This window comes from Nematolebias whitei, chromosome 5 (assembly GCF_014905685.2).
Source record: "Nematolebias whitei isolate Nwh7 chromosome 5, NemWhi1, whole genome shotgun sequence".
Taxonomy (NCBI): Eukaryota; Metazoa; Chordata; class Actinopteri; order Cyprinodontiformes; family Rivulidae; genus Nematolebias; species Nematolebias whitei.
In genome coordinates this window covers 30,608,336-30,622,179 of record NC_056502.1, presented here as the reverse complement: position 1 = coordinate 30,622,179, position 13,844 = coordinate 30,608,336, and the positions used below count along the sequence as shown (strand labels likewise).

Sequence of the window (13,844 nt, the reverse complement as noted above, 5' to 3'; positions counted from 1 at the left end):
CCTTCAGCTCACATGTGGACACATGTGTGGGGGGGGGGGGGGGGGGGAAGTAAAATTTACTGACATTTTGACAGAGACGGGACTGAATTCAACTAATCTGCTGATGATAAATCAGCCTGCGAGCAAAAAGGAAGTGATTTAATAAAGAAGTGGTTCAGGGGTGTCAGGCACCACAAACACACGCTCTCATCAGTGAGCGGTCCTGTCTGGAGGGGGCTGATAAGAACATGCACACCCTCCTGACTTTAAGCCCCTCTCTCCCGCACACACAGGACAAACACAAACTCACCCTGACGACGTAATTAAACCTCCTCGAGTCCTTGATGGCGCTGCAGAAGTCCAGGCGGTTGAAGGCCTCGCCGAGCGTGCAGTATCCGTGACGCTGGGAGAATTCAATCAGCCGAGGGTTAAGATTGAAAATCCTTTGTCTGAAGGCGTTTAAATTCAGGGGGGAGGGGAAAAAATGTTGCCATGAAAGTAAATGAGCAGGTTTGTTACCTCCTTGGTGCTTCCTTTATGGACGTAAATCCACTTCTCCATGTGGAAATCTGAGAGAAAACAGAGCGTTTCCATCAGCAAGATGCACGGCTGCTGGGGCCGCAGACGAGTCATCAAAGTTACGAAAACATCCTCGCAGGCCGAGACTCTGATGTCGAATTTGTTTATTATTGTACAAAACGCTACAGGGGGGGGTCAAACTCTGTGACGAAAGGGGGCCAAAAGTAAAAACTTGGTTCAAAATCAAAGATGGCTGACAAAGCCAACCCTTTTTTCTGTCTTCAAAGTTAGCCAGCTGTCACCGAATTAAGTATTTAGCTTTTCTTGAAGCAAGCTGAGAAGCTAGAACAAGATTTAAACGTCATCTTGTGGGGCCACATGCAGCGTTAACGTGGGCCAGATTTGGCCCGCGGGCCTTCAGTTTGACAGTGAAGGACTCACAGGGGATCTTGGTGTTTTGGTTCTGGAGGTCTTTCTTCCTCTTCTTGGCAGCCATGTCGTAGCTGAAGGAGAGCAGCAGGTTCTCCTTGTTGAAGCACTCCGGCTCCTTCACTTTGCAGAAACTGGAAAAACAGACAAAAACAAGAGGCACTTTTTTATTTGAACTGCCTCAAGGAGACAGACGCTCCTTCTGCCTGTCTAACCCTCAGATCACGACAGACAGGTTTGTTTCAGTGAAGTCTGGACAGTGTCCAGGCTCAGAGCTTTGTTGGGTTATTATTAGCCCAGTGATTAGCCTGCTGGGAGAACTTCGCAACCATGAAAACACTGCAGGATCGCTCTCCTTTCTTTATCATCTTGTGAGGACTCCTCTCTCCATCCTCCAGTTAAAAAATAACTGCGCGTGTTGCGCAACTGTCAAAGTGCGCAGCTGCTTTTAGCCCACCAACCTGTCCACAGACACATTGTTGTTCCTGTCCTCTGCTGCTGTCTTTTTCCACCCGTCTTCGGTTTTGACCCAGTTCTGACCCGGTGACCTCCAGTCCTGCCCGAGGAACGGCATCCCGACCCGCTGCCTGTGAGCTAAGTTAAAATAAAATAAAATTAAAAAGACTTGAAAGCTGCAGTTTAAATCACCTCCCCCGACTCAAAGCGCTTCTGTTGTTTTCAGTGTTTCTGCGCGCGACTCCCTCATTTATCCTCCGAGTCTGAACCCGGAAGTGCTCAGGCTCCGCCCACTTTGGAAACTTCTCGGAAGCACGTGTCTTTGTTTACCAACTTCAGAGAGAAGACATCGGTGTCATGGAACGCTGGAGAGAGAAGACACCGTCTGAACTTATTTAATCTTTTATTAGAAGGAGGTTACTCAACAGACTTGGACTGGACGGAACATGTTTATCAACTGCTGGTCCGTGGGCCACTTCGAGTCTGTTTCAGGGGCAGTTCCGGCCAATGGGTGACATCACAAAACAACAAGTATATAAGAAGTTTTAACATTTATTGGTATTTTTACATTTTACTACAAAAGAAAAAAATATGAGGAAAAAGAATAGTTTGTATCCATTGTAATAAAAATCAAAACACTGAACTCTGCAGGCTGATGTTAGTCCTCCGTGGAAAAATATTCAAGTGTCCCAGTAATAAAGCATAAAATTAAAGCGAGTATAAACATTTGGCGAGTTTGTCGGCTATGTAATTTAATCCTTTAAATTAAAAACAAATACATTGAGTCTAATAGTTTTTTTTCCCCTAATTCTTACTGTTATCAAATTGACTCACTATAATTGTTCTAAGCAACCTGTCCTAAAGGTATCCCAAAAAATCACTTTAAGGCTGAATGCTGAAATTTAATCAATGTGTTTCACTCCTTTTATTAGTAATATATGTCATATATTTGCATAAAATTTGCAGTAAAACTGCTAAAACTATTTTTTATGGGTATAAAAACCAATAAAATTAAGTTTCCTGTTAGTCTTGATCAAGCTTCACAGGACCGCTGCAGAGGGACCAAAGGGCTGCATGTGGCCCCAGAGCCATAGGTTGAACATAGAGATCTTACTTAGATCAAGCCTGACTGCTGATGTTTTGAGTTTGAAAAGAAGCAGCTTTTTTAAAAAGACTAGTTAAACCACAGGCCTGGCTTTACAGTACCTGAAAAATTATAATTGTTATTTCTAAGAGCAGTTGGCTGAGGCAACCATCTTGAATTGCATCAACTTTAAGAGATAATCAGGTGTAGATGTTCATCCAGTGATCACTTTCTGGCAGTTCTAGTAAACTCTGTCAGGGTTCATGAGATATTTTGCTAACAGACAGATCTGGCTCCAATAGATTTAAACCAAGCTCTAACACAATCAGTTCAGTACGTGTTGTGGATCACTCTCAGCTACTACCACACCAGATTTTAGCTCAGTAGCTGTAAAACTGACAGCGTCGTAGCCCTTTTTGAGTTTGTTAAGAGTGATCAGCCATGGCGGCCATTGGGATTTGGGTTAACTCCAAAGGATAATCTGTTGTAGATGCACATCCAGTTGTTGATGACATATTTTGCTAACACAACAAACAAGCACATGAACACAGGCAAAAGTGTAATCACACACCTTTTGTTTTGTTTTTTTTGTCAGCAGGCAATAAATCATCATTTGTATGTTGTTGTTGTTGTCTTTGTATTTTTTTTTTTTTGTTAAGTTTTTCTTAAATGTGGTCAGTATCTGCCTTCTGTCTGTAAATCTAAAGAGAGAAAATCATTCAGTGTTTCGGAGTCTTTTGGTTTCTCTGAATACACATTCACACAGTGATTTACATGAAGTACCACTGTATTTTAATCCCCACCCCCACCCCAAATTTTATTTGACAAAATCAACTGATTTTGTCAAATCAATTGACAATGGCTTGATTTGACAAAATCAGTGGAAACACCCACTGAAAGTTGATTTAGTCTCTTCCAGCTCACTGGATCAGATCTTATCAGCTGGATTAAACACATTCAAACTTATTTTAGAGGCTTTGTTTGAAGGTTTTATTGATCTGATGAGTGTTTCTTCTGGTTTCTAACCTCATGGCAACAAACAGGGTGTTTAGAAGGAAGATAACTTTAACAAAGCTTGAGTTTTAAATTTCTTGTCATCAGTAAAGAAGAGCTCTCTCTCACACTTACACACACACACACACACACACACACACACTGCAGCTGCTTTCTAAGTACTTTGTAGCAAACATTAGTTGATGAAATCAACCAGCAAGAAACAGTAAGAGGACATTTTCCAGGTCCTCATAATTCATGCAACACAATCAGACAAACATGTCACAGTGTGCACATGCACATGAGCCGAGCTGCTCTTCCAGGAAGCAGCGGGCCAGATTAGGCTCACCTTCATGTGTCGCCATGTGCCTGCTCTGCTGGGGGCAGCCGTCGTGCACATGTGGACGATGTGGTTTTTGTGCTGCACACTCGTCACTCATGGTTACAACTCACCACAGACGACTTAGTGCAGACAATTCGTTGTGTTTTCTGTTTGTAACGTCTCAAAAACAGCTGGATTAATAGTAAAACTAGCTGTTTCATCTGTGCAGTTTTAGTTCAGCCTGAGATTTATCAATGTTGTGTTTGCATTGACATTTCTGCAGGTATAATTATCACCCACTGTTGAAGACAATGGGGAAAGTGATTGTCCCTGATTTAGTTTGTTAAAATAGCTCACAAGCCAGTGGAAATATTTTAGTGAAACTCTCAGAAAGTAATCTTTGGATGCACATCTGGAGCTAACCTAAAACAAAATAGCTAACACAGCAAGCTGGCCTTAGAAAATGCACGAGTTGTTATAATTCAGCCAAATTTACAAATATTGTACTAATATCTGGTAGAAGCTGAACATTACACCCTTAATGTGTGACACATTTCACACCATCTTTGCCTAAACATTGACACTGATTGTTTGATTCAATATTGCCTGACTGTAAGTAAATATCTCAAAAACTACTGTGTGGTCATTAAAACATAGTACAAGATGATGATCACCAGTTAATTGACCTTAGTTATAAAGAAATGGTATAATAATGTCAAATTTATAGATGTTAAGCTAAAAGTTGATGTGGTAGTAGGTGAGAGTCATTCACAACAGAACCGCAGAGCACTAACATCATTTAAGATGTTTATTGTTTTCTTAAAAGTTGAACCAAAACAGCCACAACTCCGGCCTTTCTCTTGAAAAGATGATGTCATTTTAAAACTACGTTACGAAAGGCAGCAGTCGACATGAATACCCTCATGAAATGCTCTGTCTTTTATTTCTAAGGCTTGTTTAGAGAGATTCAGAGATTCAGATTTATTGTTTAAATGCTCGAGTTTTTAAAGTATGAATGTTTAAATAAATGTAAAATAAATGTAAAAAGAGACGACAGCTCAAACTGCAGGAGAGGAACCGATCATCGTTTACAACTGAAACCACCGATGATGTCGTGCTGAAGTAGTTCCCGTTGTGGGTAACTATATAAACGGTAATATGTGTGAAAATTTCAAACCTAAAAGTGTTTTCCTGAGTGAACTTTGTTGATGAAGTGTAATGAATGTGGTGTTGTTAGTCTCTGTAATTTTGTTAAATTCTATTCTTGAAGTGGCATGAACGCCAGAATGACAGAAAGTTCCAGCAAATGGCCCAAGACCCAGTTTAGTTTCTATTTAATGTATTCAGAGTATGAAACTGTATTTGATCTGACGTGATGAGGTTTGAAACAGAGCGAGCAGTAGTTAAATGTATTATTTACAGCTCAAGAGGAAAATTTAAATCATAACTTTTAGACAACAAAGTCCGTGCTCAATAATCCAGGTATACAATCCAACATTTTTCAGTCAGGTCATCTGGACAGTTTCTTTTTTTGTGCTAAAACGTTTCGCCTTTCGACCGAAGGCGAAACATTTCAGCACAAAAAAAAGAAACTGTCCAGATGACCTGACATAACTTTTAGAGTATCTTGGAAGTAGAAGGCACTGTTGAGTTTTTGTGCCACCATGTTTTGTCTTTTATCCAAAATTGTCAGTCTGAGGAACTGCACTAAACTCGGCCTTATAAATAGCACCTAGCATAGTGGATCAACCAGTTTGAGGGGGGGTTTCCTGACCAGTCATTCTTTAGCGCAACTTTTTGTTTGTTTGTCCCTCGTGCAGAGCAAAAAGGGAGAATTTGGAAATACCCTCCGTCCGTTAAGTCCAGGCTGTGAGGTCAAAATCCAAGATGGCTGTTGCCATATATGTATACATGTTAACCTTGTGAGTTGGATAACTTGACAAATGAGCAACATGCCAACTTTCATTTTGGTGTGTGGCTGCATCTAGAAATCTAACCAAGGTTGCTATCAAAAATGTCATTGATGTCAAAATCCAAGATGGCCACCACCATATATACATGAGTGTAAACCAGCCACCCCAATTATTTGAGGAAACTATGATTTTATGTTTTATTCTGCTTCAAAGTATAGTTTCCTCAAATGATTGGGGTTGCCCTTGGAGTGGTCGAAGAATAATTTATTGTGGCCGAGGCCACCATTAGCCACCCCCTGGTTCTGCCACTGTGTCTGGTGATGCTGATGCAAGATTTATTTATTTTATACATGAACAGCATCACTGAGCTGAAGTCTGCCAGGATCATTAGATATGTATACAGTTCAATGTAGAGACAGTTTCAAATGTGGAGTTAGATTTCTCCCTCTTAATTCTCTCTTCTTCTGTTTAAGTTGCAATAAATTGACAGAGCACAACAGCTGGTCAGCCCTAAACCCATACACACTTCAGCACACAGTGCTACAACCCTCCACCTGTTGCTGCTCCTCGCGGGATGAGTTTCATCACTCGCTCAGATTCTCTGTTGTGAAATACGCCTCACAGTTTATCTGTCTCGCATCTGTCAGCTCAGGCGGAACAGACCTCACGAGGTGTAACTCTCACCCTCTTGTTTGTTACTCAAAATAACCTCAGATCACCTGTACCCCCCCCCCCCCCACACACACACACACACACACACACACACACAAACACTTTGATGGAAGGAGACTGAAACCTTTGACCCAAAGACCTTCCATTTCATGATGATGCTTGTGGATTTCTGTGGTACATGATGTTTATGTCTTTACGAGGGGCTGACTTGTGTTCTGGAAGTCATCAGTAAATACGATTACATGAGCAGCTGTTCTGAAATCATTTTAAAGAAAAACGTCTTTGTCTTTGTGTGTGTGTGTGTGTGTGTGTGTGTGTGTGTGTGTGTGTGTGTGTGTGTGTGTGTGTGTGTGTGTGTGTGTGTGTGTGTGTGTGTGGGTGTGTGTGTGTGTGTGTGTGTGTGTGTGTGTGTGTGTGTGTGTGTGTGTGTGTGTGTGTGTGTGGTGGGGGGGCGGGGGTCAGGAACAAGCCCAGACATGCAGACGGTCATGTATGAACAGGATGTCAGTGAGGATCAAAGGGTTGAGGACGAAACATCTTGTGCTGAGATTCACTGTCAGCTGATGAGAAATGAAGAGAGGTCACAAGAATGAAGTGAAAGGTTATATTTTACATAAGAAAAATATAAATTATTACAATTAGAAACAACTTTATAGATGTATAAAACTGAAATAAACAAAGTTCATGCTCAATAATCCAGGTTTAAAAAAAAAAAAATTCAACAAAGTTCAGTCAGGTCATCTGGACGTTTTTTTATTAATTTATTTATTTTTTGTTGAAGAAAAAAACCTGCATGAACAACAATCAGCATGAACTTTGATGTTTTGAACCAATTTGGTTATGGCTGCCTCAGAGGAGTCGACCAGCAAACTGGTTGGTCCACTATGTGAGTGTTCTGCTTGTGGGACTGAGTTTGTTGTGGCTCCTCGTACTGATGAAGTCCTTTGGATGAAGGACGAAACATCTCAACAAAAAAAGAAACCGTCCAGATGACCTGACTGAACTTTGTTAGGTTAATTAAACAAGATACTAAAAAGATTCAATACTTTATTTTGCTTTCAATAAACTAGATATTCTTATAATCTTTACAAGTGATTTTAAGTTGTGCTTTTGAACTTCAGCTGCTTTTTAATACCAAACGATCAGATCAATGAGGAATGTTTGTTTGTTTGTTGCCTGCAACATCAAATGTTTGTGATATATGCAAATGCATATTTGGAAAGATAACATTAATAAGGCTTTGCAAAAAAAAAAAAAAAGAAGATTAATGCAGCTGAGATGAACAGTTAAGATAGTTTAATGTGCAGCAACAGGAAGTGATGTCAGCAACAGGAAGTGATGTTAGCTACAGGAGGTAATGTAAAAGTGGAACATCTGCATGTGAGCAGAGCATTGCTACAATGACTACCACAGACAGTATGATGTTTCTTCTGATTATTTTGAGTCATTATCAGGGATGAAGAAGAGCCAGAGCTCATATGAACAAAGACCAGGAAGTTCTCCTTTATAAGAGTTCCCCTTTGATGTCACTTCCTGTTTCACTTTTGCTGTGCCAAATTAACAAAAAATATGACCTGTGACAAAATGAATAAAATCATGTATATTATGTCAAATTTTGAAAATAGGATTTTTCTTCCACATTTTGTATTTGTATGATATACAGTACAGACACTTTAATCCAGACTTATGGATTATTCAAAAATAAAACGTAAACCCAACATATGAACTTGTTTTTGTGTCGACAAATAAAAGAACAAACAGAAATGAGCTAACTTTGTCATTGTTAGCAGCAGGGTGTCACAACGATACATATAGGTCTGATTTTTTTAACTGAATCTACGAAAAGTTCAAGTAATTTAACTCAGTTTAACATATGAAATAGTATTTAGGAACCAACAAAGAGCTCGGAGCTGAAACTTTGTCACACATCAGGATCAGCTGAGGTAATGTCTGTCAAGTGTCCTGTCAGGTCTTTGTTAGATTATTTCCTGTCTCATTAAAGTCACGACCCTCAGATATTGTTCATCTGCTGTATGTACTGTTGTCTGACAATCTGTTTTGTCCTCCACTTTCCACACATTTTAGGCTCAATAAGTTGCCACAATCGGATACAGAAATGGGTCGAGTCCAAACAAAGTCAAAAATTTAAACGTGAAAAACTCTTGATCAAGAGCATTTTAAAATAATGCATGAAAAATCTGCCTCATTGGAAAGAAAATATAAAGACGTGAAGATTTCTGCAAACTAGTAGTAAAATATGAACAATCATATCATAATAGCTTCATCATGCGTTTTTCTGTGTTTGGGTATTGTATCTGGAAATGTCATTAAAAACATAAATGTTTGACTAATGTTGTTTTTTTTGTAACTTGTTAATTTTTACTGAAAAAAATAAATAAAACCTTTAATACACAAACCCCTAGTTTGAAAACATACATCATACAATATTTTTAAGATTGTGCGACACGCACGTCAGAGTCAGGAAGCCGTGGTCAAATAACTGACACGGCAGACTTCCTTTACACGTCCAAGTGTCCGTCTTTGGGTCGTAGCACTCAAAAGTGTCCAAGTCTTGAATGGCGTCGTGTCCGTTGAGGCAGCGCCCGCCTGTGACGTAGACTCTGTGGTTGAGCACGGTGGCAGAATGGTGCATCCGCCTCTCCTTCAGGTTGGCACACTTGATGAACCTGTTGGCCTTGGTGTCGTACGCCATCATTCTGCGGGTGTATCCTGCGACAGCGGACACATTCATAAGACAGAGGCGGCACCTGGGGCTCAGATTTACCAAAAGCATGAGCTAAAATTCATAAATGTATTAATAATTTAGCAGGAGTCAGGAGCTGCTGCACTTTATGTAAATACTTTATTATAAATCTTACATCATTATCTACTATAATTAGAATAATCCTGCAGGAAGTGCTCCCAGGCTGTCCTGGAAGTGCTACAGCTAACTGCTACTGCTATTTACTCTTGAAAATAACCCTAAGCAAAGGGTTCTCAAACTTTCTGGATCTGTGGACCCCTTACAGGAAAGAAAGCAAGGCACATTGCTTCCCATATGTATTGATTATGTATTGATGCACATATTTAAATGATATGACATTATTGGTTATACTGTAATTTATTTTGCAGACCTCCCCAAGCAACAGATCCCCTGGGATCTCTTCAGACCCCAGTTTTAGAACCTCTGCCTTAAAAAAATGTGCAGTGCAAAACTTAAAATAATGTAAAATGTTATGAAATAGCGTTTGCATAAATTGTCATAAAGATTTAAGAATTCTTTCAAAATGGAAACAACATTGAAACAATGAGGGAAAAAATTTAGGTTCTTTGAAGAACAATCAATAAAAGGTGATATATTACCGTAGTTGCTCATAAATATTCCTAAAAAGCTCATTTCAAAATGTCCCAAAAATTGTGAATTCAACAGTGAAAGCATGTACATTAAATTTATGGTAATTTTGTTGTTGTTGTTGTTTTGCAAATAAAACAAAAGGTTTTACATTTTGTTTTGTTTTACCTCCTCTAATTTCACAGAACTTTGGCTTTTTTATTTGATTTCTGTTACATTGTTTGCCAAAATGACTTTATTTTTGTTAAATAAATGTTCAGAAGAACATCCTCATTCTTTTTTGTCTCTTCTCTTTGTTGTGTCTATGTGTTGTCTGACATGTTATGTTTTCTGAAACACATCTCGTTCTCTGCTGTTGTATTTTCTGAAGCACTGGTGTGATTTTTGTTCTTGTCCCCAGTCGTGAAGCAAAGAAGTGGAACGGGAAATACACTTTGTTCGTCCGTGCATGTTGTGAATATAACTTGAAAAATAACTGAGGTACTCACTTCCATGTTGGTGTGCGGCTACATCTAAGAAAGTTTCCATTCAAAAATTGGGTTGATACATCAAAATCCAAGTTGGCCGCTGTCATAGTTATGTAAACTGACCACCTCTATCATTTGAGGAAACAATACTTTCTAATTTTTATATATGGTTTGATATTTTGCAGAAAGAAAAGCTTTGCAGAGAGTGGTGAAGGCTGCACAGAAAACTGTTGGAGTCAGTCTCCCCACCATCACAGACATCTACACCTCCAGATGCAGGAAGAGGGCCACCTGCATCATGAAGGACCCCACTCACCCAGCACACACGCTTTTTGCCCCGCTCCCCTCAGGAAGGAGGTTGAGGAGCATTAAGTGTCGAACCACTAGACTGAGCAACAGCTTCTACCCTGAGGCTGTTAGACTCATGAATCTCTAACCAGAATAATCACTGTGAAGAATCACATCATGTTACTAATGATCTGTTTCATGTTGATGTGTTTATGCGTGCTCCTCTGTTCACACAGACTCATGTTCATGTTCATGCTGATGTTCGACATAATGTGTTTATGCTATTAGTGCTTAGTGTATTTTTAGTTTATGTTTTTCTTAGTTCATATCTTAGTTTCATATCATATCTCATTGTTTGTCTTTTACATTTTATTGTTGGATGTAACTGGGACCCTGTGTACATAATTTCGTTCCACCACATGTACCACATGTGGTGCGAATGACAATAAAGCAACTCTGACTCTGACTCTGATATTTGAATTTTTGAAGCCAGGCAGTGGCCAATGGTGGTCTTGGGTAATCTATGGTAGCCAAGGCCACCACTGGCCACTGCCTGGCTCCACCATCGCTCCTGCTGGTGGATAAAGTTGTTCTCCAGGGTCCACCACTCTGTCCTGCCTCGGACAAAAAAAAAATAAAATAAAAAAAATAAAATATATATATATATATATATATATATATATATTTCATACTATTTCTTTACTACACAGTGTAACTCCTACCCATGTGAATATCTTGCACCATAAACATTAAGGTTTTCTTGCATTTCCTGTTCAACTAAAGTGAAAAAAAAAATCACTCATTTTGAAAACTACATTCACTATTCAAGTCTCTCAGCAGCAGGGGATATCAATGTTCTGCTTGTTGTATTTTCATTTGCCAGTCATTTTAACCTGTTACAGCTCTAACACCATCTGTACCTCCAACAATGTAGATTTTTTCTGCCAGAGCAACAGCCGGAGCAGAGACATTCTTCACCGTTCTGTTCTCCATCTTAGACCACATGTTCCTGCCGATGTGGTAAACCTGCCACAGGTAAAGAAAAATAAACTGAGTGAATGATGAGGTAAAAATGGAAAGAAGCATGTGAATGCATGTGGTCTCACCTGTATGACTCTGACCGGGTTCTGCATGGCATCCTCTCCTCCAAACACATAGATCCTCTGGTTGGTAGTGGCGACTGCAGGGTGGAGAACCGCCTCAGGCATCGGCGCCATCGACTCCCACTGGTTGAACATACTGTTGTACCTTCCATCACAGCATTGAGAGATTGCTCGTTGGTGTTTTGCAGCTTACTTTTCTCAGCAACAGAAGGAGTTGACTGAATTGCTTACCTTTCCACGCCGTCTGTTAGTTGTCTATCGGGCCCAAGGCCACCCAAGACGAAGATGAAGTGCAGGTAGGAGACACTGTGGTGGGCAAAGTGAGGCTGAAGCATGGGCTCTGCGGTCCGCCACTGATTGGTCTTGAGAGACAAGGTGTAGACAGTCCTGCTGACTTGACTGTCTTTTGTATTTGTGGTCCAGCCTCCAAGAACATACAGTACGCTGTGAAGGGCCACGTAGGACGCTTTGTAAAGACGAACTGGAAGCTTGGCGAGCCATTGCCACTTCTGGCTTTTCTCATCAAAGGCTAACGCTTCCCTTGACGTCAGCTCGTTGTTCTTCCTCCCTCCAACTACCAACAACATCTCATTGTAGGTGTGGCGCCGCGGGGCATCCCAAACAAAATCTACTGAAGGGTCTCCGTTGATCTTGGTGCCGACAGAGAACATGAGGCGCCTCACAGACTCGATGAGCTCGGTGCAGAGGGTGGATGACTGGATTAGAGGATCATTTGCTATGAACTGGAAGAGGTAGGTGGGGTGGATGTAACGAAGGCGAACCTTCCTGAAGAGGTCGCTGATCGCCCCACACCTGGACATGGGATCATGATGTATCCAAGCAACAAGCGTCTCAAAGACCTGCTCCTCCTCTGCACAAAGACCGTCATCGTCCAGGTATCCCATCAGCTCCTGTAGGGTGAGCTCATGCAGATCCTCAGAGGCCGAAACATCAGAGAAGCTCTCCATGGCCATCTCTTTAGCTTTGTCTCTTAAACTATTACAGTTCATTATGTCAGAAAGTCTTATCATGCTCAAGCAGTTGTTTGGATTCAGTTGTTCCTGAAGGAACCTAGAGCAGGCCTCAAACAGGCGTCCATACTGCAACATGGACGCTGCCTGCATCAGAGGGAGCACAATGTCCATGCTGATGCTAACGAGTCCAGTGTAAACGTAGTTGATGATGATGCTCAGAATGCCTGACGGGACTCCCTTCAGATCAATCCTGGTCTGTTGGCTCTCCACAAAGTTGTTGCAGAACATGGCGCTGAAGTAAGGGCTGCTGGACACCAAGACGTTACGATGGCAGGGGATCTGTGTGGTCCCTGAACACAGCACCACGTCCGTCAGGATGCTCTCCTGTCTCAGTCTGTTGAGCTGCAGAAGCAGAGAGCAGGAATGATCTTCATCTTTGTGGAGGTGGACCTCGGCTGCACATGGATCCATCCTGAGAACAGGCCGCGATGTTTGAAAGGCAATTAGTCTTGAGGCATGAATGTTCACCGTGTAGAGCTTGTAGGGCTTGAAATAAGATACCGGTACTTTTATCAGCATTTAATTTAATTCAACCAAACCCTGGATAAGGTTAGTTAAGTGCTGCACATTTTATTTATGCAAATATACTAGAAAAATGGCTTTAAATAAATATAAAAGTAAAAACTCTCAGTGCAATGCAATGAATTTCATTCTCAGCATATCTTAAAGGTAAAATTTGACTGTAACCTGTTCATGCAGCCCAAAAAGGGAAATTAAATTTAAATTTTGGTGGAAATATTAAAAATAAACATCCCAAATATCTAACACACACAATTAATTGAACATCAAATATATTCCTATGTAAAGTATGTGTTTGTCTGATTGTTCTGGCTGTAGAAACTTCTGCATTGTCGTCCTCATGGGAGAACATGTGGTCGTGTTTTGTTGTGTGGAGCGAATTAAGATGTTTCATTTCATGCATGTATGCATGTGCACAAGTGAGATTGTAGAAAAAACATACAATTCTTCAATTCTGACATCATCTGGATTCTGCAGACATTATTAAAAGCAGGTCATAAACAACTCTTACCTTTTTTATTCTCTTCTTCCTGACATTGCTTTAGTTCCCACGTGTTTCAACTTCTCAGCAGAAAATGTACAGCGCTGCCATTTTGCTGAACTCTGTTCCCTTTCCTCCTTGTGTTGATGCCGTGTGAGCGTGTGCGCTCGTCTCTTTGTAGGCAGCTCGATGCACACCGTTTGTTGTTGCGGCCTCTTTCCACGAGGCCCGTG

The 13,844-nt window shown here is 40.7% G+C and overlaps 2 protein-coding genes across 2 annotated transcripts in view; both read right to left on the bottom strand.

The window, feature by feature from the left end:
• fbxo32 (F-box protein 32) overlaps positions 1–1,654 on the bottom strand; it is a 6,322-nt gene extending 4,668 nt beyond the window's left edge. Inside the window, exons 1-4 of the mRNA XM_037677099.1 lie at positions 1,389–1,654; positions 940–1,061; positions 499–548; positions 290–382 (exon numbers count right to left, since the gene is read on the bottom strand). Of these exons, the coding sequence (XP_037533027.1) occupies positions 290–382; positions 499–548; positions 940–1,061; positions 1,389–1,501 (378 nt within the window). The 5' untranslated portion in view covers positions 1,502–1,654. The remainder of the gene's footprint in view (positions 1–289; positions 383–498; positions 549–939; positions 1,062–1,388) is intronic.
• A 7,150-nt stretch (positions 1,655–8,804) lies between these two features.
• LOC119410364 (kelch-like protein 38) lies at positions 8,805–13,065 on the bottom strand. The gene is made up of 4 exons (XM_037677275.1): positions 11,809–13,065; positions 11,581–11,722; positions 11,395–11,500; positions 8,805–9,097 (listed from the first exon to the last, which is right to left on the bottom strand). The coding sequence occupies exons 1-4, from the start codon at positions 13,020–13,022 to the stop codon at positions 8,805–8,807; spliced, it is 1,755 nt and encodes a 584-aa protein (XP_037533203.1). The 5' UTR covers positions 13,023–13,065.
• Between the last annotated feature and the right edge of the window lie 779 nt (positions 13,066–13,844).